This window comes from Vipera ursinii, assembly GCF_947247035.1.
Source record: "Vipera ursinii genome assembly, chromosome: 5".
Lineage (NCBI taxonomy): Eukaryota > Metazoa > Chordata > Lepidosauria > Squamata > Viperidae > Vipera > Vipera ursinii.
The window spans coordinates 24,375,359-24,402,983 of NC_139518.1; the positions used below are offsets into that span (position 1 = coordinate 24,375,359).

General features: G+C 37.8%; 1 protein-coding gene across 1 annotated transcript in view; it reads left to right on the forward strand.

The window, feature by feature from the left end:
* Positions 1 to 27,367, forward strand: part of GPR149 (G protein-coupled receptor 149) — a gene marked incomplete at both ends in the record, with an annotated part of 43,869 nt that extends 16,502 nt beyond the window's left edge. The window contains 1 exon segment of the mRNA XM_083363538.1: positions 26,795 to 27,367. Within this exon segment, the coding sequence (XP_083219664.1) occupies positions 26,795 to 27,367 (573 nt within the window).
* Positions 27,368 to 27,625: the final 258 nt, after the last annotated feature.

Genomic DNA, 27,625 nt, shown 5'->3' on the forward strand with positions numbered 1-27,625 from the left:
CCCGGATCCCATCCTCGTCGCCAGGTAGAGTGTCTTGAGGGACGACAGGAGACAGTAGGCACGGTCCAAAACAATTTGTTTATTGGGCAGAGGTCCCGGGCAAGGCACTGCCGGGAATCCCCCGTATTTATAGTCAACAGCAACATTAACATTAGTTAGAACCAATAAACAGGCGGGGTTCTCCCGCCTAACGATAATACCCAATAGGGAAGAGATTGGCTAAGGTAGGCGTGGCTGACAGCGGGTTGTTGCTGGGGCCAGCTGGCAGCTTTGACAGCTCCGGCTGAATTACGCATGCGCGGTTAAGCATGGTTTTGACAGCTGTCATTGTACTGCGCCTGCGCGTCAGTTGACAGCTGTCAGAATCGGCTGGTTTGACAGCTGTCCGTGTACTGCGCATGCATGGCAGTTTGACAGCTGTCAGAATCGGCCGCTTGCCACGTTAATGAGGGGGGAAACGCTGCGGCAGCCTTTTGACGGCTGTCAACGGCTGCCGGGGATTCCTTATAGTTTGTGAGGGGAATGTGTGTGTGTGCTGAGTACATGACATCAAGAGTCCCAGTTAACTTGCCCTAAGAGTATGGCTTTGCTACTTCTCATTCTTGGGTTTACTGGATGACCAGACAGGTTGGCACAGTAGATCAGCAAATGTAGTCACTCATAGGAAAACTTTGCTGGGTACCAGGGTGGGTAGACATATTAGTGAAGCGTGGCCTCTTCTGAGCAAGATCTGGTTGCTTAAGTAGAGGTACCAGAAACAAAGCTCACATAGAAAACGCTGGCATAGACAAAGTGACATTTGTAGGGTTTTGATCTTCACCTTGACTCCCCCACCCCCATTTTAATAGTAGTAGACATTTGGACTAATGCCTAGAAATGTTAGCCTATACCTGATACATGATCCTGTCCAAATTCATTTTTGAGCCAAGAACATGTACTTTATAAGTCAGGGCTCCTAACCAGGGGTACAAGATGACATTCCAGGGGGTGCGAAAACCTGGGTTTAGAAATTTCAAAATTGTAGTGTATATGCATAATTCGTTGCCATTATTTCAAACTTTTATAAGGGGTGCAAGAATATATCAAAAGTGTTCTAGGGGTGTGGGGTATAGAAAAAAATGTGATGGTTCAGTCTCATCCATTTTACAATAATTGTCTTGAAAAGGCTGACCTTTATTTGATTTTCATTATGATACTCAAATGCAGTTATGTTCTGAGTACCTTTGAGCGATTTTGTCTCATTGCATGACTGTTCAAATATTTTGGCAGTCTTGTAAAATATTAACAACTATTAGAAGCCAGTTTTTCAGCTTTTGTCTATAATGGAAAGACCATAGTGTAATCTCTTCGAAATTTTCTGAAATCTTATCCATATCTATTCAGAGTCACTGAGCAATATTTTTTCACTATCCAAATGAACAAATGCTATTGTCTCTTTAGCTGAGATTGAACAGACTATTAAGTCATGTCTTACATACTACTGTGACAAAACCCTGCTTGTGCATTTGAGTGAATACATGTTCATTATGTTTTAGTATGTTATATGATATGTGTTAAGACTTAAGTTTGTCTTAGTCTAGTATCTTATGGAAACATGGATATTGTGGTTTGTTAACCATACTGTATAAATTAGTATTTTCTGTTAGTACAGTTTTTATATGCTTATAATAGTTTTTGTTGTGCAAATTTGTATTCCTCCACTTAAAAAATTTCACTTCTGAGGTTTCTTCTTCTGTCTGACTTTGGATTCCTTATTTTATAAATTCTAAAGGCAAACTGCAAAGCTGAACATTTGAAACCATCTGTTCCTAGAAGGAAACCTGAGTGTATTAAGAAATCTTTTCAAGTGAGTAAGCTCCAAATTCATACAGTAAGCGAAAAAGCAGGAGAAAAAAAAAGCAAAACTATCATTATCCCACCACTCCCCAAAAGACAAAATTGGCTTGCAGAACTGTCTCACTGAAATGAAACTAAAATAAACACTTATAGAATAGAATGAGAATCAAAATACTCTCCCCAACACACACAAATACACATAGCAATAGCACTTAGACTTATATACTGTATCATAGTGCTTCATTTATACTACACCCTCTCAAAGCAGTTTAGAGAGTCATCTTATTGCCCTCCAACAATCTGGGTCCTCATTTTACTTACCTCAGAAGGATGGAAGGCCGAGTAAACCTTGAGCCAGTGAGGATTGAACTCCTAGCAGTCAGCAGAATTAGCCTGCAATACTGCATTCTAACCACTGCGCCACCATATATACACTAAAAACATCCCTTCTACCTCCATGCCCACCATGCAGAGTAGATTATGTGGTCAGGATAAATACCAGGTGGGAATCACACCACCATTAAGAAGGCCAGAAATAGTCCGTTATCAGTTGAACCAACTGCAGACATCTTCTATGACCTTCAAACCTGACATCTTATGAAACTCATTATTCTATAATATAATCAGAAAGCTTGGACTTCCGGGTGGCAAGGCTCCGTTGATGGCGGCCATTTCGGCCATCAGCCCCGCTGTTTTCCGTTAGAGCCGCTAAAAACAGCGACGATCAGCTGTTTGGCGGCTCGGAAACCCTCTCCTCGGGAGAAGGGGGGGTGAGCGTTTAGGTAGGGGTAGAGCTCCCCTAGACCACTAGAGTTTAAACTTTGGTGGTTGAAGGGTGTGAGCCCCCCCCCCGAAGCCTGAATTTGCTCCGGACTCCGGGACGCCTCTGCTCCAAGGCTTTGGAGCAGAGCAGGACGCTGCAACCATCCCTGTTATCAATGATTAATTGTGGATTACTTGGATGCAGGCAGAGCTGTGCAGGAGAATGCTGTAATAGCAAGTATTTGAACTTTAACTCTGAATACTTTGAGAGAAAAAGTTGCAAGCGGTGTGGAAAGTGAAAGTGCGTAATAGAAATTAACTGGGTGCTAAGATGGCTTCTAAATCAACTAAAGTTCCTACAAGTGCTGGTGCTTCGCCAGTTCAGCATTCTTCATTACAGGCTTTGATGCCTCCTCCTGTGGCACCCGCACCCGCACCAGCATTAACAATCAGATATCTCGATCTGCAAGTGTGAGATATATAAGAACAAGGTAATGACCTATTCTTTCCCAAGCTCCCCTTTCATTGGCATAATCACCTGTGTGTTGCCTCACTGGATAAATATGGCTTCTGTGCCACTGTAGTTGAGAAGGGCATTTCATATAAAGAAGAAACCATTCCACTTGAACTGATGTACCATGGATACAGAATTGAAAAAACTTTCAGATAGATAAAAATATGGGACTATAGATTCATTTAAATATTGAAAGTAGTAATACAAATTTTGTTTTTTCATGGCAAATAAAGAATAAACCCTAGAACTTATATGCAATGCACTCAGTAACTTCAGGGGCATATTTGCTATTAAAAATTAATGATGAATAATTAAAGACCAAATTCCTTTTGGGAACAGGTATTGAGTTCACTCTTCCACCCAGTGCTTTTTTTGTAAAAGAAAAAGGTGCCAGAACTCACACGTGTCATACAACCCAGCTTGCTTACCCTATAAGGTTCCATCCAAAAAAGGTGCCGGAACTCCGTTCTGAGCGTTCTATGAGGAAAAAAGCCCTGTTTCCACCTAAGGAAAACAAAAGGAACATCTGTTGTTTTAAAACCAATTTAAAACCACCCAGAATTAAGAACAACAAAAATAACATAAAAATAACAGCTGAGAAGATTCAGAAACACTCAGACAAGCCATGATACCAATGTTGTTGGTTTTCTTGTTTTTGTTTTTTATTTTATTTTATTTTATTTTATTTTATTTATTTCAAGATCACATCACCTGCTACAATGTGTTTTGTTGCATAGTTATAGCCTTTTCATTTAAAAGCACAATTCTATGCAAATTTTCTTAGAATAAATTTGTTCTTAAACCCAGGTTGCTATAAATATTACCACCTAAGTAACCTTTTGGATTCTGATATAAAAATGTCCTTGAAGACAATAGTTTATACCATTTCTAACAGGTAAAGTTCATGAAAACAATGTGTCATAACCATAGTCCCAAACATGTTGATGTTACTTGATTGCCTATCTGGAACAGAGAGACTGTGATTCAGTATAAGCCAACTTCATATAAATAATTAGAAGTCAAATTGGGACTTCATGTTGTCATTTCTTTGCCCTCCCCTGCCTGCTGTATTAAAGGTTGGTTCTATTGCAGTACATTTCTTATATAAAAGCTATGGGATTTATGCACCATTGTATATATGTCACATAAGTACTCATGTAATGTCTTTAATTTATGCATTTAAAAGGTTTATATGGTTGCCCACCCTAACTCTGGGCAGGTCACAATAACAGTAAAAGCAAATAACTATAAAACATGACCATAAATCCATAAAACAAAAAAAAAAGATTGAATTAGACCCAGAAGCCAACTGACAACCAACGTGATTCCTTCAATACCCAAGGCAAGCAGCTACATAGCTTCTAAATGATATAGGGTAATGTCAGATAGATCAAGCTGCAATCAAACCATGAGCTGGCAAGTGCATGAATTACCATAGTTAGTCCCTCCTAATCTAGAAACATCAGAATACTTTCAGAACAGTAACATATAGGAAAAAATTCCCCTTATAACACTTTTCTGAAATGCTAAATTTGGCATTAACAAAACCCAGTGTAGATCAACAGCAGCTATAATTTATTTTGTGTTAAAAGATAAAATTCGTAATTTTGGATATTTATTTAGCCTATTTGCTGTCTGTCCTTGTACTTCTTCCTTCCTTACAGCTTATTATGTTATTATGTCTCTGATTTTGATGTTTTCTAAAGCATAATTCAAATCACTGACATTATTCCCTCATCCAATGCAGCATCTAAGTTCATGACCTCTGTTTGCAAGATCAGTTATCTCCTGAATTCATTGGTCTGCCATATATTTCCTGAACAAACCAGGAGAATGGCAAAAATAAAAAGAAATAAGAATTGACTTCAGAGGCTAGAGAAAAATAGAGTATATTGGTTAATAATGACCAATTTATTACTCTAGTAAATTGAATAGTATATGACAATTCCCCTTCATGGATTACTGCCTTGTCGTGGCGAAGGGGCTTGCGTAATTCAATGAAGCTATGAGCTATGCCATGCAGGGCCACCCAAGACGGACAGGTCATAGCTGAGAGTTCTGACAAAACGTGATCCACTGGAGAAGGAAATGGCAACCCACTCCAGTATCTTTGCCATGAAAACCCTATGGACAGTACCAAAAGGCAAAACGATATGATGCTGGAAGATGAGCCCCTCAGGTCGGAAGGCGTCCAATATGCTACTGGGGAAGAGCAGAGGGCTAGTACTAGTAGCGCCAGAAAGAATGAAGCGACTGGGCCAAAGCCGAAAGGACGCTCAGCTGTGGATGTGTCTGGTGGTGAAAGGAAAGTCCGATGCTGTAAATATTTTCTCTCCATAGGAACCTGGAATGTAAGATCCATGAATCAAGGAAAGCTGTACGTGGTCAAACAAGAGATGTCAAGACTGAACATCGACATCTTAGGTATCAGCGAACTAAAATGGACAGGAATGGGTGAATTTAATTCAGATGACCATCAGGTATACTACTGCGGGCAAGAATCCCTCAGAAGAAATGGAGTAGCCTTCATAGTCAATAAAAGAGTAGGAAAATCAATACTGGGATACAATCCTCAAAATGACAGAATGATCTCAGTTCGAATCCAAGGGAAACCATTCAATATCACAGTAGTCCAAGTCTATGCCCCAACCACCAGTGCTGAAGAGGATGAAATTGACCGTTTCTATGAAGCCCTACAGCACCTTATAGAAGTAACACCAAAAAATGATGTCCTTATCATGGGGGATTGGAATGCTAAAGTAGGAAGCCAAAAGATAACTGGAATAACAGGCAAGTTTGGCCTTGGAGTACAAAATGAAGCAGGGCACAGGCTGATAGAATTTTGTCAAGAGAATACGATGGTCATAGCAAACACTCTTTTCCAACAACCCAAGAGACGGCTCTACACATGGACATCACCAGACGGTCAACACAGAAATCAGATCGACTATATGCTCTGCAGCCAAAGATGGAGAAGCTCTATACAGTCGGTAAAAACAAGACCAGGAGCTGACTGTGGCTCAGACCATGAGCTTCTCCTTGCAAAGTTTAGGCTTAAACTGAAGAAAGTAGGGAAAAGCACTAGGCCACTCAGGTATGAATTAAATCATATCCCTGTTGAATATACAGTAGAGGTGACAAATAGATTTAAGGAATTAGATCTGATAGACAGAGTGCCTGAAGAACTATGGACAGAGGTTTGCGACATTGTACAACAGGTAGCAACCAAAACCATCCCAAAGAAAAAGAAATGCAAGAAAGCAAAATGGCTGTCTGAGGAAGCTTTGCAAATAGCTGAGGAAAGGAGGAAAGCGAAAGGCAAGGGAGAAAAACATAGATATGCCCAATTGAATGCAGAATTCCAGAGAATAGCTAGAAGAGATAAGAATGCCTTCTTAAATGAACAGTGCAAAGAAATAGAAGAAAACAATAGAATAGGGAGGACCAGAGATCTTTTCAAGAAAATTGGAGAGATGAAGGGAACATTCCATGCAAAAATGGGCATGATAAAGGACCAAAATGGCAGGGATCTAACAGAGGCAGATGAGATTAAGAAGAGGTGGCAAAATTACACAGAAGAACTATACAAGAATGAGCTTAACGTCCCAGATAATCACAATGAGGTGGTCACTGACCTCGAGCCAGACATCCTAGAATGTGAAGTGAAGTGGGCCTTAGAAAAGCTGAGCAACAACAAAGCTAGTGGAGGTGACAGTATTCCAGCTGAGCTATTCAAAATCTTAAAAGACAGTGCAGTAAAAGTGCTACACTCAATTTGCCAGCAAATTTGGAAAACTCAACAGTGGCCACAGGATTGGAAAAGATCAGTTTACATTCCAATTCCAAAGAAAGGGAGTGCCAAAGAATGTTCAAACTATCGCACCATTGCACTCATTTCTCATGCTAGTAAAGTCATGCTTAAAATCCTACAAGCTAGACTTCAGCAGTATGTGGATCGAGAACTACCAGAAGTACAGGCAGGATTTCGAAGAGGCAGAGGAACTAGAGATCAAATTGCCAACATACGCTGGATCATGGAGAAAGCTAGGGAGTTCCAGAAAAACATCTACTTCTGCTTCATTGACTATGCTAAAGCCTTTGATTGTGTGGATCATAACAAACTGTGGCAAGTTCTTAAAGAGATGGGAGTACCAGACCATCTTATTTGTCTCTTGAGAAACCTATATGCGGGTCAAGAAGCAACAGTGAGAACTGGACACGGAACCACTGATTGGTTCAAAATTGGGAAAGGAGTCCGGCAAGGCTGTATACTGTCGCCCTGCCTATTTAACTTATATGCAGAGCACATCATGAGAAAGGCAGGGCTAGATGAATCAAAAGTTGGAATTAAGATTGCTGGAAGAAATATCAACAACCTAAGATACGCAGATGATACCACTCTAATGGCAGAAAGTGAAGAAGAACTAAAGAGCCTCTTGTTGCGGGTGAAGAAGGAGAGTGCAAAACTTGGGTTGAAACTTAACATTAAGAAAACCAAGATCATGGCATCTGGCCCTCTCAATTCCTGGCAAATAGATGGGGAAGAAATGGAGGTAGTGGCAGATTTTGTTTTCCTGGGCTCCAAGATCACTGCAGATGGGGACTGTAGCCAAGAAATTAAAAGACGCTTGCTCCTTGGAAGGAAAGCCATGGCAAATCTAGACAGCACACTAAAAAGCAGAGACATCACCCTGTCAACAAAAGTGCGTATAGTCAAGGCTATGGTCTTCCCAGTTGCAATGTATGGCAGTGAAAGTTGGACCATAAGAAAGGCTGAGCGCCAAAGAATTGAGGCCTTTGAACTGTGGTGCTGGAGAAGACTCCTGCGAGTCCCTTGGACTGCAAGGCGATCAAACCGGTCAGTCCTAGAGGAGATCAACCCTGACTGCTCTTTAGAAGGCCAGATCCTGAAGCTAAAAGTCAAATACTTTGGCCACCTAATGAGAAGGAAGGACTCACTGGAGAAGAGCCTAATGCTGGGAAAGATCGAGGGCAATAGAAGAAGGGGACGACAGAGAATGAGGTGGCTGGATGGAGTCACTGAAGCAGTAGGCGTGAGCTTAAATGGACTCCAGAAGATGGTGGAAGACAGGAAGGCCTGGAGGAATGTTGTCCATAGGGTTGCGATGAGTCGGACACGACTTCGCAGCTAACAACAACAACATATGACAATTTCCTTATCATCATTTTCTGTTTTCAGTTTTTGAGTAAATATTGTTCTTTATGTATAAATTGGAGAAGCAAATTGTTCCCCTTTTAGTGACATCACAAATGTTACCCTGTGGTTTTTCTTTAAAGCATTCTAATTAACAGTTCACGGCAACACATTCAAGATAATGATTTTCAATACAGCATGTAGATTAAAAATGCACAATTGTGTCTAAAAATTGCTTTTCTACCTAGCAAGTGAAAAAAGCAATTCAATAATAATAATAGCATTGCTCTTGCTAATATTGCTAAATAAATATTAGCTTTTATTTAACTAATATTGCTAAATAAAATTAAAAATGAACCTGGGACTAGTTCTGATTCTGAATATTCCATGAATCTCAAACTTTAATTATATTTTAAGAATTATATAGATCCATGTCATTTAAAACTAAAGAAATTTCCTCAAGAGCTTGGCATAATGACTTTTAATTAAACCCACTAGGTTATCATGAAAGTCTTGGAAAAAAGTATAGGAAGATTTAAAATTAAAAATTGAATAAATAAATTTGAACCTATAAAATTCCTGACTCTGCTTGTCTAGCTTTCCTTGCAGTTTGATTATATAAACCTAGTATGTTCGATTATATAAACCTAAACCCACATATTTGTAACATTACACCTAAGACTGGACTACTTCAGTTGTTCCTGTCCTATTGCCTTCCAGTTACTGCTGTAAGTTGTGATGGTTGTAAAGTGGTTTTATGATTTTATGACCTTTTTTTGAGGCAGTCATTACATGAAAGCTGCAGTTTTTAAAGTGAACTCTTCTTTTCTATGGGGCAGGTTTTTGCCCAAAACTAGATGAATACAGCAGTTTCCAGTTTCTAGCAAAAACATCATAAATCATTGACCGTAGGGTGCTGCAAACAGCAATAAATGTAGATCAGTTGCCAAGCACCCAAAATGCAGTCACTTGGGGACAGCAAACATTGGGACTTCAAAACCAGGTCATCAGTAGCTTTTTGAGGTGCATTGTAACCTTGAACATTAATTGACCAGTTGAGGACTACCTATAATCATATGCAGCAGAAAATTTAGGCTATGCTGAGTATGCAGAGTAGTTCATTTTTACATGCTGAAAATATGTATCTACTGAAATCAAACAGAAAGATTGTGTCTCTCTCTTCCTTCCTTCCTTCCTTCCTTCCTTCCTTCCTTCCTTCCTTCCTTCCTTCCTTCCTTCCTTCCTTCCTTCCTTCCTCCCTCCCTCCCTCCCCTTCCTCTGTCACTCACTCCCTTTCTGAAATAAATTATTGTGGAGGATGTTCATGTTTCCTTAGTAGGGCATGGAATAACACCCATGGGTTCCTTTTGGTACTTAATATCAGCCCAACTGATATTTTCACAAGCAAAATAATATATGGAACAATAACAGAATAGGCAACTAACACAAGCCAAAGCACTAGCATCCAGTAACTTATTTTCTTTTACTGGATTCCATAAGATCCTGACAGTCCTTCTTAAAAAATGAAAAGGGCTGTCTACAGGTCCAAGTTTTATTGAGAAATCTGCTATCCTGCATCTCTACGAGTTTTCTGTGTGTGCATGCTTGCCTGCTGTTAAATAGCAGTTTTGTTGCATATTAGAAGCATAAATATGTGATTTTGCAATTGGGGCTCAGGCTTCTCTTTCTACTTAGGAAATCAGGCAAGTTACTTCTTACCAACCTCACTAATTTGCCTTCTAGAAAATGAATTTCGGAACCAAGTTCTGGTCAATAAGTCCTATCTATGTTCTTATTTAACTCAAAAGAACATGGGCTATATCCTTTTCGGCACTAACTCCAAAAGCTTTAGGCTCTTGCTGAATTCTTTCATTGGAAAGGCCCACTTTTTCAGCATAATACAAAATAGGATGAGAATGTTTCGTTATCTCTTTTTTATGGTTGAAGTTTGGTGACAGGTATATAAATACATATATAGATTTATATGAGTGGAGGCAGAGGGAGCACATGGATTTTCCCATGATAATATTTTTGAAACATGTTTGCTTCAAGTTGTTTATTAATAAGGGATGGCAGAGAATAGATGCCTTACCAGGGCTCAGCTGTTCAATTGACTCTTGCCGTTTAAGGGAGTCTCACATCCTAGACCAGGGGTGTCAAACTCAATTTCATTGAGGGGCGCATCAGCATTGCGGTTGCCCTCAGGAGGCCGGGTGGGTATGGCCAGGGTGGGCATGGCTAGAGTGCATATGGCCTACTGGGTGGGCGTGGTTAGAGTGCGTATGGCCTACTGGGTGGGCGTGGCCAGCTCTACATCGTTCGCATCAAGGGTGCCTATGGGGGCCTGGGCAGCAGTGGGACAGATCTGAGGGTCTCTGGCAGAAGGAGGGTCTCTGGGCCAGGGCCAAGGCAGTGGGGGCCGTTCCCTCACTGTTTCCAGGATGGCTTCGCGGGCCACATGAAACCACTTTGCGGGCCGGATCCGGCCCCCGGGCCTTGTGTTTGACATGTCTGTCTTAGACTTAGCACTCTGCATAGGGCATTGTGCATTCCCTTCTAAGCACTGAACTAAAGAAATCACTACTAAAGAACTCAGCACTTTACTAAAGAAATGGGCTGTGTAACCAGCCTTTTCCTCTACCTTCTCTCAGGGTCATCTTGAACTTGCAAAATTGATGCTCTCATGATTGTTCACTAGCATTTTTCTCTAATGGGAAAACTCATTCAGCACATATACATTAGGCGAAATGAATTTAATTGGGCCTTGTACTCTATTCCTTCAGAAAAGCTTTATTATGTTATAGCGATTTCTTCGTTTAGGAAGAGCTTTGGCAACAACAAGGCTTGATCAAAAGGAGCCTTTGCTGAAATTCAGCTATTCATTAGTGTGGAGGGAATGGGGCTGACTTTGGTCTCTAGGGGGATCTTTGAGTGTGTCACACTCATTTTCATAAATTAATCTTCAGCAGACTTCTACCTGAAGCTACATCACTCAGATTAGTAAGAATGTCAAGTTCTGTGTGCAGGACTCTTTGTTTTATGTGAGGACATAAAAACAGTACTTTTTACAGCACTGACATATTGAAGCACTGGTTGAAGCCCCACATATTATCAATCAGGAAAACAAATAATTCAATATATTGCACATAATTCAATATATTTCATCACATGGATTCAAAAAGCAAAGTTGCAGATCCATCACATTTCATTCACAGTTCTGGTAGTAAGGAAAAAAATGAATCTTTTCATTTGCTTATTTATTGCAATTACTTATAAGTGATTGCTTGCTTTCCTATGTTGTAACAACAGCAACAACTATTATTATTATTATTATTATTATTATTATTATTATTATTATTATTATTATTATTATTATTATTATTGTGCTGCCCAAAGGCCAGTGATTATACTCTCTCCCAATAAGTCATCAAACAATTATTAAAGATAACAAATAATTTAAATTCTTAGGACTTTAGCCAGCATTTTAAAAATTCATCAAAGATAAACAGCCCTGAAGTGTTTTCTTTACTTAAAAATAATAGTAATAACTCTACATTTCACTATATATAGTAGTCATATTTCAACAGCAAGTTTATTTTATTCATATTGTTTCCATATCTTTAATATATGTCATTCATACTGTTTTGGATGTTCATATAAAAATAATAAGATAAATAATCAAGGATATGCTTTTCTTAAGGAACTCTTCCCCTAATGTTTGTCATTTTATATGTAAAGGTGATTGACTGCAGCTCAGTTCTTTCTGCCAAATATGTTTCACTCTCCAGGAAAGGGAGTGGGTGAAACTAACACTCTAAGGAGCAATTCTGGGCATTTTGAGGAAACGTCAACGAGAAGCAGAGGAATTGAGGAAGTTGCATCTAGGGAGCATCAGATTTAGGAAAGATTAGTCCAGAAAGCTGTTTTTGAGGAACAGGACTAGCTATATCTATGCAAAAGCATTGGCTCTTTGAAACTTGTTCATATCTTATGCTCCCAGATCAACCATAGTAGTAAAAAAGGAGGTCCTCATGTCAGATAGTTATATACAGTATGTCCATTGATATACAGTAACAGAATAGCCATCATAGCCACAACAGTGAGAAATCCTTTTATTATTATTATTCTGACAATGTCTTCTTACCAAGATACAGATTTGCCTATCAGTAAATTCTGGAGGCTTAATGATACTCTCTGTTTCAGTTTTCAAAGCCTTAATTACTTCATGGTAGGAATCAATAATTAGTTGCACTTCTAGAAAGTGCGGATTCATTTAATGGAATAAATTAAAAAGAGAGCAGGCCTTGTGTGGGACATAACTATAACCAGATGAAAATCACAAAACTGATTATTTCCAAAATGAACATTCAATCAGGTTAAGTGAGGATTTCTGATAAAAAGAAAGCAATCCTCTCCAGATTAAAAATACCTACATATACAATATAGGCCTGTTCTCCAGGATTTAAATTCTAGAGTTTTTTTTTTCCTACCTTCTCACTCAGCAGATACTTGAGTTATTGCTATGATGTCCTGGAAGGTATATTGTTTAAGTTGATATAATAGATTTCTCTAACTCTGACCACAATTATTTTTTTTCCTTAAAGAATGGTGGCCTAGAACAACTGGTTACAGAGTAACCAGATGAGATATAATTCTTATTTCTAAGTGCTTGATATGAGTGTTGTTGAACTGACTGAAAAGGGGTACCAGGGGACTATGAAACTGAATGCCTGTTTGAGAGGAAATTCAGTGTGAAGTCAAACACAGATAGAATTCACTTTTATTTATTTTTTACTTCTTTATTAAATTTCTACAACCCTGTCTCACCTAAATGACTCTGGGTGCTTTGCAACAACAAGAATTCACTTCTAAATGAAAGAATATTGGATACTGTAAGGTTTTTAAAGAACGTCTCCTTGTTTACATTTCTTCCCTAACTAATGAGCAGTAGTCACAAAACAAAACAGAGATCCTTTGCTTTATCACAAATGACACAATAAGAAGGTTATGTTAAGATAGGATTCTCCAATCTTTCTTAAGGCAGGCTGTGGAGAAATGGCTACAATGGGACAGGAAAACTTACGTTTTTACAAAAATTGGAACTATGGCATGTATGTTCTGTTATAACATTCCCATATACTAGAAGGCAAAGTGGGTAAAGACAGCTCTTGGTCATTGGCACAAAATGTTATTTTTGCCTTTTCCCCCCACCCCACCCCACAAGACATGTACACACATTTCCAAACCATTCCCCAGGTTGCACTCACCAACTGATTTTATACAAATACTAATGAGAACTATGTACGTTCCCACAGGTATTTTTGGAGATGAGGTGGACACTGTAACCTGCAATGCTTTATAACCGAGTTCCTTTTTTCTATAAAATTTGGGGCACAGAACCTTCTCGACAATATATAACGTATCTTTCTCCCATGCTTTAGGGTATTAGATAACCCACAGATACCTTGTATTAGGATCTTCAGGATTAAGACATAGTTTGGGAATGGTAATGAAACTTTTCTACATACTCTTGATCAGAAATGTTGTATTAATCTCAGAACTATTGTTAAATTTTATATATTTTATATATGTCTATTCAGAAGCAGGTCTCAATTTAATAAGATTTATTTCTGTATTCCTATAGTATTCCTACAAGGGACGCGGTGGCTCAGTGGGTTAGGACGCTGAGCTTGTCGATCAGAAGGTCGGCAGTTTGGCGGGTCAAATCCCAAGTGCCGCGTAACAGAGTGAGCGCCTGTTACTCGTCCCAGCTTCTGCCAACCTAGCAGTTCGAAAGCACATAAAAATGCAAGTAGAAAAATAGGGACCACTACGGTGGGAAGGTAACAGCGTTCCGTGCGCCTTTGGCGTCTAGTCATGCCAGCCACATGACCACGGAGATGTCCTCGGACAAGCGCTGGCTCTTCGGCTTTGAAACGGAGATGAGCACCGGCCCCTAGAGTCGGAAACGACTAGCACGCATGTGCGGGGGAACCTTTACCTTTTTATAGTATTCCTATAGCTTTGGACCCACTTCTCCTCCAAGTCAATTACAGCAGATATTTAGTTCTTGCTCTCCAAAGTTCAGTTGTAACAAGACAAATTGATGCTCAAGGCAAGCGGACTTGCAATGCCTTTTTTTTTCTTTTTGAAAAAAAATGTTAACAAAACACTTATCATTGTCACCCATTTCAATTGCTGCAGTTATGTGGCTTTGAAAGCTAAAAGCAATGGCCCCTTGTCTCTCATAGTTTCAATGGACAATACACAAATATTCTAAAAGCAAAAAACAACAACAACCAACTATTAGTAGGAAACAATAACAGAAAAGGAATATAAGCCCCAGACTATCAAGACAATATTTCAGGAAACAAAGTTGTTGACATTTTGAATGTCATTACAATATATTAAATGAAGTGACTCTGAGTGGATTGAGCGTTGTATTTCAAGGTTAGAAAAAATACCTGAAATGGTGAAAAAGTACATAAGCCACATTTTCCATCTTCTCTCAGACAATGATTTTAAATTTAAAGTATCTACACCAATATATTCAGACCAAAACTACTAGTATGCATAAAATTATATTATTCATAGATACTGGAGAGAGAAAGAGAGAGAGAGAGAGAGAGAGACAGAGACAGAGACAGAGACAGAGACAGAGACAGAGACAGAGAGAGAGAGAATAGACAGATAGATGAATACATACATAATTACATACAATTTCCATATATATTCTAATTTTCCATATGATTATATAGAATTGTATTAGATAAAAGGCAAGGCATTTAGAATATTCCAATCTATTACTAACATGCAAAGCATTGTATTTTAAAATGCTACCTCTCTTATGTATGTCAAATTCATATGGACCATTCTGAAAATGGACTGCCAAAACAGTTGATACAATCAGAGTGTTCAATTTTTGTCAGAGACAATCTATCCCATTTTTTTCTATAGATGTCTCATAAAATAGTTGCGTGAAAGGCTATCATAGAAAGAAAAGCACTTCTGTTTGAAATTCTGTTCCATCTAAATAGATATTTTCCAGAGAGCAGAAAATGCATGTTCCGTTCTTATTATTAGACACTGGGGAAATGCCAAACGTCTGAGAAAATACATTAAAACTTAGTATTACTTTTCGTTCACAACATCATTTTTCACATTAAAATGGCAAATATATTTAGACCCTATTTAAGTCTTTTATACTTTGATTGTTTAACTAAACATACCGCAAATATGTATGAATTTACAAATTTGTTGAGGACCTGTACATTCTATTGAGTTTTTACTTTTCTTTTTAGTGAATGGAATATTCCACTATCTAAAATAGTAGATTATGTTGCCAGATGGATTGGCCACAAATATATTTTTGTATGATTTAGACTAAATCTAAGTCTCTTTGGAAGAAAAAGATACCAATTTATTCAATTTGCATTTGGACACAAAATCACCTGTTTTGTTTTATTTTTCAGATAATATCAAAACTCAAATCAGAATATTATAACTCTCCAAAGGCTGCAATGTTGCGTACTATTTTTTAAAAAACAAACAAAACCCATAGATGTGTTAGAGCAAAATCTGCTAAAAATGTATATGCATGAAAATAATAGAGAAAAATATATTACATTAGAGAAAGATATTTAAAAATGGGAAAACTGCCAACAAAAATGCATTTACTGAAGAACTCTGCTCCCAACCCATACTAATTTTTAATATTGCCTTTAAAAGAAGAAAATCTCTCATTTGAATTGAACTTGCCCTTCAAATGAGCAAAAGCAAGCAAAGAAAGAAAAATCTTGACTCATTAGCAAAAACGAAGTAAGGATAAATAAAAATGTCTGATTCTCCAGCTCTTATTCTCTTGCCTTATTAGGACTTTGAAGCATTTATACAGGGCTTGAAAGCTCTGCCCATTTTTTTCTTCACCTACAAGCTCATCAGCCAACAAATGACATTCTTGTTATTCAAATAAAACTCATTCAGGTACTCACAAAGTTGATGGAAACAAAGTGTATCTTCTTAGGAAAACATGTAGAGTGAGATTCTACACTGACACACACACACAATCACATAGGTAGATAGATAGATGATAGATAGATAGATATAGATAGATGATATACATACATACATACATGCATACATACATACATGTAGTCCTCAATTTATGACAACTGAGTCCAAAATTTCTGTTGTTAAATGAGACTGTGAGTTTTACCCCATTTTATGACCTTTCTTGTCACAATTGGTAAGTGAATCACTGCGGTTGATAAGTTAGTAACCAGGTTGCTAAGTGAATCTGGCTTTCCCACTGACTTTGCTTGTCAAAAGGTTGCAAAAAACCATCACATGACTTGGGACACACAATGGTCATAAGTATAAACCAGTTGCCAAGCATCTGAATTTTAATCACCATGGGGATGCTACAAGGGTCATAAGTATGAAAAGTGATCATAAGTCATTTTTTTCAGTACTGTTTTAACTTTGAACAGTCACTAAATGAACTGTTGTAAGCCGAGGACTATCTGTACATGCACACAACACACACACACACATACAATACAGTCTTCTTTAAACTTTCAACAAATGTAAGAAAATATCATTTTTATTGTATCTTAATATGCAACATTATATTTTCAGTCATTTCAGCTTGGTAAGAAGTGACTCTCTTAACAGATTTCCCTGTTAGCTGGACCTTAAACCAGGATGTTCAAGTAATATAGTTAAAACTACATAGAAATTAAAATTCCATCAATTTCAACTTCTCCTAGAATAATTATCATATTTCAGCCTGAATTTTGTACATTACGTTCTTAAAATGGAGTTTATTATTTCCCAGGATAGTTTCCTTAGTCCACCCCTATTATCAGTGCTGTTTTAAAAACTGAATAGTCTGTATGTTAGAAGCAATTTTAAGGCCAATATAGCACACTAAGTATAAGCTAATAATTCTGTAGGGGGGAAAAATCATTCCCAAAGAGACAAACCATGCAAATGTCATAGGAAGTAAATTTAGTTTTCTTGGCATGTTGTTTGGCATCTGATTTCCATTTTAACATGAATGTGCCTTGAGATATAAATATAAACAGATTGCTACTGTTTTGCTTGATCACTACTGCCATACGATTTGGGGTAGCCTTCCAATTCTGAATAAGCTCCATACTGTATATATATTGGGCTCTTTAGAGAAGTCAGTAATTAAGCTGGATGCATGTCTGAAATACTAACCCTTTAATACGAAGAGGACAAAAAAAGGGGAAATGCATGCTTTTCTTTATCTAAAAATACAATTATAGTTTTTGTTCTTTTGAAATTATGGAAAAGTCAAAAGTCCATGTTTATTATATTACCTAGCAAATTATTTTGACTTTTTTCCCTGTGCTTTTATTCATAAATGGAGAATCATCTCTAATATATATGAATTCGCATTCTCTGTCTTAGATTCTTATCTGGCCAGAAATACAGAGAAAGGGAAACTGTTGTTCTTGCTTCCACAATTTTCTACATGTCTTTAATCTGGTAATAAAGAATTAAGCTTGTGTAGCTGGGCTTTCCTGCCTGAAGCAATTGAAGGACAGACTCTCTATGAGAAGCACTCTTAGGATGGTTGCTTTAAAGTAGGGGCTTGAAGCCTCAATGTGCTTATTTTCTTTTTCTTTTTTTAACAATGACGGTATTTATCTTGTCAAGATTATCTGCTTGTCAGTTAGGATAATTAATTTTCTTATATGAATTTATGAAGGCCGCTCACCGTGAAAAAAGAAACCTACAGCCAAAGTTGTCAGGCTCCAAGAAATGGCTCTACTTAGATGCATTTAAGCAGAACACACTCACATTTACTTGTAGCTGTCCTTTCCTTGTCCAGTTGTGCTATCTTCCATAGCATATCTTTTGATGACCCTTCTCCTATATTTAAAAGTGATAGGCAGCGGCAACGGTAATATGATTTTCTACTGATTGTTGGTCAGATTGGGACTCCCCTGTTATGTAATAAAATGTCCTAGAATGGTTTAGATATTGTGGGGGATTTAGATAAGTATTCTTACATTGCAATGTTGAAAATGAAATGTCCACATTAGGTAATTATAGTGGATGTTGCAGCTGCCCAGTAAGATCAGGTGCCAAAAATACCAATACATTCTTGACCTATGTTAAAAGGATAGTGTTGATATCATAGGGGATAATATTTCCATTGTGCTCTGCATTGGTTAGACTAGAGTTGGACAATTACATCCTATCCTGGACAAAGTGTTTTAAGAGACCTGAATTAGTTGGAGTTCAGAAAAGAGATCAGGATGTTAAAGGGTCTGGAAACTAAGTCTAGAATGGTTAAAGAAACTGGACATGCTTAATGTGCAAAAATATTATTTAAAGTGGAATATCTAAAAGACTCCTCTAAGAGAGAGAGGATTTGTTCTCTTTTGAAACTGCAACTAAAGCAACGCTTTAGGAGAACTTCCCCACAGATAGAAGCAGTCTATCTAGAACAGTTGGGTACTCACTCTTACTTCAGGTTTTCAAATAGAAGCTGTCAGAAAAGGTTTAATGGATTCCTGCACAGAGCAGGAGGTTGGACTATATAATCCATAATATTTCTTCCAATTCATCCATTCTATGATTCTATGATTCTGGCTTGCAAAGCAAAGAACTAATTGGAAGTGATAATGGAAACTGATCAGGATGGCTAAGTATTGCCTGTTAAACCAGACTAGCATGCCTTTGCAAAACCAGTGAGGGTTCATGGTTAAAAAAAACTATTTGTATTGTCATCTGTCAGATTTCTCACAGGGTAGCAGACTAAAAAAGAATTTCATTATCCAACAGAGCTCAACTTTTATCTCTTTGCAGTGATAAAATCAAATGCTTCCTTATGCTGCCTTCTTTTCAGAAACTTCTTTAAAATATTAGGTGTAAACCAGCTCTTATTCCAACTGGACATTCAAAATTCAAAATAGGCATGATTTGTTCTGAATCTGTCACTAAAGATACAGTGCCAATGCAATTTGATGCTAATTGGGGGAAAACATTTATAGGCTACAATAATGAAATTACAATTTTGGAAGTCATTGATTAAAATAGCAGTATGATACAGGACATTAGCCCCACCAGGTTTTAATTGCATACCTCCAAGGGCTTTATTCCAATTTTTTGTTCAGAGATTCCTTTTAGGATAGAATGATAGAGTTGAGGAAATGGCAGTACAAGAAGCCTCCAAATTATTTGAAATCTAGAAAAGAGTCTGTAAGGAAATTAACTGAATTAGTGGAATACCTTACTACAACTACAACTTAAAAATCCAAATTAATCTTCAGTACATACCTACATGCATGTACCTATCAAGCTATTCCCTTTCAAGACAAGCAACACAATTAAAGCAGAAATGGAGCAAGAAATATGATGTGTGCCTGCTATTTTAATCAATAGTTTCCAAAACTGAAATTTTAACCATTACAGCCTGTAAATGTTTCCCCCCTGAAATCAGCTCCAATCAAATTGTGTTGCCATTGTAGCTCCAATGACAGATTTAAAGCAAGTCATACTTTTTTTGAATGTTATTATGTATAGTGCTCAGAGTCACTGTAGAAATCAAATAAATAACAGATTAATTAAAGACATGACATAGGAAAAAGAAATGAGAACACAGCTAATTCTAATTTGGTATACAGTAATCTAATCTCACTAATGTCTTGGGCCTATTTACTCAAGACAGAGATGTACAAGTGAAAGACAACAGAGGAATTAGAGAGGCAATTAAACATGGGATGTGGAAGTGAGAAAAATGAAGACAAATGAATGAGGAACTCAGACTGGAGAGACATACTAAGATAAACACAAATAACATCTGAATAATAAATAGACTTGGAGGAAGGTATGATCGCACCTAAGAAGACATCAGCAAGCAAAACCCCACCAAATAACTGTTCAATTATTCCATTTCCCTCTCCCTCTCTCCCCATTTCCCAGCAGAATAAGCTGCACAGCAAGCAAATCTTAACAAGAGAAGTGAGAAAATATAAGCAGAAACAAAATTTTAAAAAATGTTCAGCCCTCAAATAGTTCTGCAAGGCAGTCTAATAAAGTAAAATTCACTGGCCAGTAACTTGTATGACTGAGAGTCTGCACAATGATCAACTGCTTTTCTCAGTGTTCCCCACATAAGAAATTGGACTTGCATATACCTGCTACAATACCAAAAGAAGCAGACAAGTCATCAACATTTTAAACAAAGTGCTTTGAAAACTTCCAGTTGGATCCACAGTCTCAGAGCTAGTCTTCGTTTTGAGAGGGGTAACTTGAGCAAAGTGTTATCAGATCAAATTAGCTTTGCACTGTCTTATGAAAAAATAAATTAAATGTTCATCTTCCATTTATTTTTCTTGTGGAATAATGTCTTTCTCCTGCAATTAATTTCCATGTATGATAATATGTCTTTCTAAACTGTATCCTCTCCTTTAGGTCAGGGGCTGTAAGTGTTGCCATGAAATTGTAGTTTTTTAATGTGATTGTAGTATCCTGCTCTACCAAACTTTCTTGACAAATTCCTCCACATTCGTCTTGATTGTGTGGCATTCCTAGTCTTTTTTCTATCTGGGAATCAACTAAGATATATGAGGGATATCTCCTTGGTGCTGCAATATCACTATTTTACTCTTTAGTAACTGAAGAAGCTTCTTGAATGAGAAGCGAAACATTTTCAAGGGGAAAAAAAGAAACCAAGAAAGTCCAACAGCCTTTTGAAAAGCACTTTTGGACATAAAGAATTGTGCATTACTGAGAAGGTCAATCAAATGTACTCCCTTCGTCAAAAAAGTTACTTGAATACAGTATATAAAATAGAAATTCTGTACATTCTGATGAAATTCTTTCATCAATGATTTAAGAAAAATAAACCAGATATTTCTCTCACGGGTAATTAATGGTTAAAGGCTTTCCCCTCTTTGTCTGATACATTTTTCTGGAACATGGCCCGGTCTCTTTCAGGAGTCTTCACATTCACCTTGAAATAATATCCTGGAAACAAAACAAAGCTTCAGTAGTATAGCACTGTCTTGTCACATTTAGGATTATCAACTATCGCGGTGGCTCAGTGGGTTAGGACGCTGAGCTTGTCGATCAGAAGGTCGGCAGCTTGGCGGGTTGAATCCCAAGTGCCGCGTAGCAGAGTGAGCGCCTGTTACTCGTCCCAGCTTCTGCCAACCTAGCAGTTCGAAAGCACGTAAAAATGCAAGTAGAAAAATAGGGACCACTACGGTGGGAAGGTAACAGTGTTCCGTGCGCCTTTGGCGTCTAGTCATGCCGGCCACATGACCACGGAGACGTCCTCGGACAAGCACTGGCTCTTCGGCTTTGAAACGGAGATGAGCACCGGCCCCTAGAGTCGGAAACGACTAGCACGCATGTGCGGGGGAACCTTTACCTTTACCTTTTTACCTTTAACTATCTTCACTCTTCATTAAACCAATCAATCTATAATAGCCACTGCTGTCTAGGTCAATCTCAGTTGTCTGATAAGATAAGGTAAGGTAAGGTAAGATGATAAGATAAGGCAAGGCAAGACAAGACAAGATTGTCATGGTTCCAACAGATGAAACTCTTGAAAGAACTTCGAGGCATTGTTTACCTTAAAGTATCTTTATTCAAATTGCATAGCACTGGCACGCACATGGCCGAAGCCAAAATCTGAATTCCCCTCCCCTGAACACATAGTATCAAAGCACAATTCCCTCCTCTAATTGATAGTCATAACTCACATTCTCCAATTAGTTTGAAATGCAGACTTTCCCTCCAGTTCTCCAACCCACCATTTCTTATCATCTTATTTCAAACAGCCTTGAATCATGCACTACTTTGATATTATTGTGTCTAACTAATTCCCATACACATTCTTCCTCCTCCCCCCAAGTATCATCTACTTCTAACTCTAAGAGTAACACACAAGTTAAAGAAAAAGTTTGCATCTCCATATGTTTTCAAAGCAAGAACATTTGATGTTAGCAGCGTTGATATCAATAAGATAAGGTAAGGTAAGGTAAGGTAAAGTAAGGTAAGGTAAGGTAAGGTAGGGTAGGGTAGGGTGAGATGAGGTGAGGTGAGGTGAGGTGAGGTGAGGTGAGGTGAGATGAGATGAGATGAGATGAGATGAGATAAGATAAGATAAGATAAGATAAGATAAGATAAGATAAGATAAGATAAGATAAGATAAGATAAGATAAGATAAGATAAGATAAGATAAGATAAGATAAGATAAGATAACCTTGTTGTCACTTTTTTACTGTGGGCACATTGGCACACATTAAAAATAAAATTTAGTTGCTTGCTCTCCATACAATACAAAGCCTTTCTTTTGGTTTCTGAACAGAGAAACCAGATTTGTTCCTCTAATACTTTACTATATTAGCTACTAGCTATCCCCTTGGATTGTCTCCCCTTGGTTCTCTCCATCCTTTCCTGATAAGAAAAAGGAATTTAACTCCACAGTAATTATTTGATATAATTTCAATTCATTTAAATATCAAGTACATTCCATCAAATTTTACCTTTGTTTTTGTCCCAAATATTTGTCCTGCTGTGGCTACAGTAGCTACTTTATGGACTAATACCTGGTGTACCTCACTCCAAAGCAATCTGTCCCCATCTCCATAATGTTGCACTCAGGATATTTATAGCTTGCCAGTCACCACAGAGATCTAGGCAGCTCTCAGGAAAAAAGAATACTTTTTTAATATAAAATAGCTCTGAAGACAGAAGTAATGACCATATATATATTTATCTTTATATAGATAATATTAGGACAGGAGAATATGCTCACATTTGCACACTATGGATAATTACCCTTGTAAAATTACTAGCAAGAGACAGTCAATATTATATCCTTTTGAAACAGTCAAACAAGACAATAGTGATGACCTGGTTTTTTGGGAGAGGCAGGTGAGAACAGACATAGAAACAAAGAGAATTGCTGGAACAAAGTTGTAAATATTCTTCAAGGATTCATTTGGACATTTTCAGTATTTTCATCAGGAACAAATCAATGTAGTTCTTCAGATTTGTAACTTGAAGAAAAATTACTCTGGTGTTTGATAGTGTTTCTCTCACTCAGATGAAAGTTTTCCTTCCAAGTAGTGGCTGAATAGAACTAAACCCAGATTACTGTATGTAGTAGGTTCCTGTGAAAATTAAATTAGATTTCAGCTATACAATTCCATCCTTCCTTCTATGTGATTTGCTTCATTGTCCCATTTTCTAACTATGTTACAGGAATGCAAGCTTGTGATTATACATAGATTGCAAGAGTAGAAAGTGCTTGGCTTGTGAATGAATTAATTTATACAGTAGTATGCCCAAACAATTCTCCCATCTATCCATTCATCCTTTATTCTTTCCATTCATCTTCTCTCCAAGTCCTTTTTTCCACTTGCTGAGCAGCACTGCATTATATTCTTGTGGAGAAATATGTGGAAAGAAAAATTGAAAGAAGACTATAACTCAACACCAGGGAAAATGAAAGATGTTCTTTAAACTAAATAGTTCCACATAGACATTGTCATTGTTTTCCATGGATGTTTTCATTATAGGATTGTCCATATTTTTTTCAGAGTAATAAAAGCAACATCTTCCCTCCCTCCCTCCCTTCCTTCTCCAAGCAGAGAACAGAAAGGAAGAACAATAAAAGGTCATGGTTAACAACAGAAAGAAAGAACAGATCTCCCAAATATATCTGGTAGTTCTTGCTTAAAAGAATGCATAAATGCAAACACAATTCCATAATTAGAAACTGTCAGTCCACCTGTGTAAACCAGACAGGAAACACAACTCAATGAGCTACTTTACTATTATCCATTGTTTCCTTGTGCAAGTGGAGTTTTGTGTGCAAGCTCAAGTGTGCTCCACTCACATGAGTGAAACTTTGTACGTGTGCACATGCTTGCCCACCACTCATGTGAGTGAAACTTCATGCACACGCACTTGACTATTTCTTCCACAGCCCAGTTTCAAACAGGCTGCAGCCTGGTAGTAGGCTATGGCCCAGTGGTTGGGAACCTCTGTCCCAGGCAACATCTCTTCCTTATCCCCCAAGGTCATCCACACATTCCATTACAGAAACTGTACCAAAAAGCCTTTTCAGGGATGATTCTAGATTTCCATTCTGTTCAACAAGATTCACACTTCATTCACTTGAAGTGCTCCTTCTGCTCCTGAATTTTTTTATAGCCTGCAACATTGACTGCTTTCTGCCAGAAATCTAATTAGCAAAACCTAAAGTCAAAATCTTCCTTTGTATCCAGTCTGGTGTTTAAGCATTTCATCTCAGTTGGTGTATGCCCTGAACAGATTTTAGACAGAGGCTCCAAGCTGTAGACATGAATACAAAGGTATATTAGGGGGGAAAAATCAAGTACAAAGGAATCCTTCAATGTTTACAGCTGGTGCTTCTTTAGCATTAAATTACAGCCCATATACTGCAGTTTACATCAATTTGTCTGGGATACAATAGCAAGACTTATATACTGTTTCATAGTGCTTTATAGCAGGGGTCCCCAACCCCTGGTCCGTAGACCAGCACCGGTCTGCAACATGCAGCAAGTGGACCACACAAACAAGCAAAGCTCCATCCTTGGGATCCAGGCAGTATTCAAAACCTCACCCCCTCTGGTCCATGGAAAAACCTTTCTCCGTGGCACCGGTCCCGGTGCCCATCTGCTTTACAGCACTCTCTGAATGGTTTCAGAGGTCAGCATATTTATTTATTATTTTATTTTATTTTTATTTTTATTACATTTATATCCCGCCCTTCTCCGAAGACTCAGGGCGGCTTACAAGCTTAGCAGTATTGCCCACAACAATCTGGGTCCTCATTTTACTGACCTTGGAAGGATGGAAGGCTGAGTCAACTTTGGGCCAGTCAGGATTGAACTCCTGACTGTGGGCAGTCAGCCTGCATTACCACTTTCTAATCACTGTACCACCACAGTTAACATGTCATAACTTCTTCATCATTTGGATTACCAATTTCAGTGGTGAGACTAGATATACTTTTCAGACTTTTACACACATTTTCTCTTGACCTGCTTTTATAGAAAGACAAAATAGATCCATGTATTGGAGGTGTAGGTCAATTAAGACTCTCAGTACAAAAAAAAGTACTGGTGATTATTTTTTTCTGGAAAAAGCACAATTTGTTGATTCCCTGTAGCACAGAAATCTGTCTATTTTTGTTCTTGTTGTTCATATCTCCTATAAGCTAAGCTTACGCATGTGTATTCAGGAGTAGATTGAGATGTTTTTCTTTCCAGATAAGAGTGTATCAGATTGTCACCTTGATCTCTTAAACTTGATTCTCTCTTCCTGTCTTTAAAAATAATAAAACTTTCTGTTCTGCACTTTCAACAGCCTGGGTAATGAAAAGAGAAAATGAAACTGAATTCATCTTTCATATATTTTTCTATTGCAAATATATTTTATATATTTTTCTACTGCAGAGATACAGGTAGTCCTCCAATTGCAACCATAATTATTTCAAACCCAAAATTATAGTCATAAGTTATTATGATCATCAGTCAAGGCATCACATGGCCGGATTCAAAATTACATTTTTACAACAGTCATTAAGCAACTGTTAAGCAAACCTGGGGCATTAATTGCCCCATTTATTGCTGGAATACAAAGATAACAGTCAAGAACTGACAAAAAAATGTTGCAAATCACAGTCAGATTACTGTGGGATGCTCCAAACAGCCATTAGAGTGAACTGGTCGTCAGGCACCTAAAGTGTGATCATGTGACCACAGGGGTGTGCAGCCTTCATGAGCTGAAAGAGGGTCATAAATAGCTCTGGGAAAGTCTGTCATAATTTCAAGTGGTCATTAAGCAACTGGTTGTACATTGAGGAATATCTGGCTGAATTGGCTATTTGGCCCAGTTTATTTACATGTTGTATTTTTTTGCCTTTAGTTTATAAAATTATATACTCCGATCAAATCAACCAATCAATTTATCAACATAATCAACTGACTGATTAATAATAATTACTTGATACATCCCAAATGAGCAAATGAGATTAAAGGATCGATTTTCTTTGTCCAGGAAGTTAATTATTTCATTATGAAGATCTGGTAACTTTGCATCATTTTTAGGATAACATATAGCATATAGCTCTGGTATTCTCTGGAGATCTTCTGCTCAAGTATTAACCAGGGCTAATTCTGCTTAGCTGCCAAATTCGGACAACATTGGACAGGTGCTAATACCTGCAAGGACAAAATTGTCTTAATGGATAAAATGTAAAAGGGAATAGTGAGTTTTGTGCAATTATGTGGGAAACAGAAGGAGTCAATACATGGTAGATAAATTCTGTTTCACACATTCAGAATAAGAACTGTGTATAAAGAAGTATGTTTTTTATACCATCAATTACATCTAAGTATTCTCAAACACACAGCAGTGAAAATAATGAGATGTAATTGAATTGTTGACAACTGTTTTTCGCTTGTGGCAGCAACATTAAATAGTAACAATTTTTCTCATTTCAGCGTTCAGGTGGTGCCTTAGCTATTCCTCTGTGTGCATTTCAAGGAACTGTGTCTCTCCAAGCTCCCACAGGAAAAACCCTCTCCTTATCTACATATGAGGTAAGCTCAGAAGGACAAAAAATCACTCCCGCATCCAAGAAAATTGAAGTGTATCGCTCCAAGAGTGTGGGCCATGAGCCAAATCCTGAGGATTCTCCAACCACATTTACTGACACCAACGTGAAGATTCACTTAGAGGTGCTTGAAATTTGTGACAATGAAGAAGCCATGGACACCGTTTCCATCATTAGTAATATTAGCCAATCCTCTGCCCAGGTCCGGTCTCCGTCCTTACGTTATTCTCGGAAAGAAAATAGATTTGTCTCATGTGATTTAGGAGAAACAGCATCTTATTCACTCTTCATACCGTCAAGCAATCCCAACAGTGATCTGAACATATCCATTCCTGACACTGTCGAAGCTCACAGGCAGAACAGTAAAAAGCAGCACTTGGAAAAAGAGGGTTATCAAGAAGAAATACAAATGTTAAACACAGCATACAGGAAAAGAGAAGAAGATGGGCTTGGCAACTAAAATGGAGAAAAAAAGTGACCTTGAATAATTTGTACCCTCGTTTTTTAAGTTTGCTTGGATCCTGAACCATTTATTCATGGCATTTGAGAAAATAATTGAATAACATTAACACATTCACAACAGAACATTACATACTTTTTCCAAAGGCTGAATATTTTGTTATATTCCTTACAAATAGGGTAAGAGGGAAGATCATTGGCTAGGACAGATTTCCCTTTCTGCCTTCTGAAAAATTACTGTTGGACATTTCCTGATAAA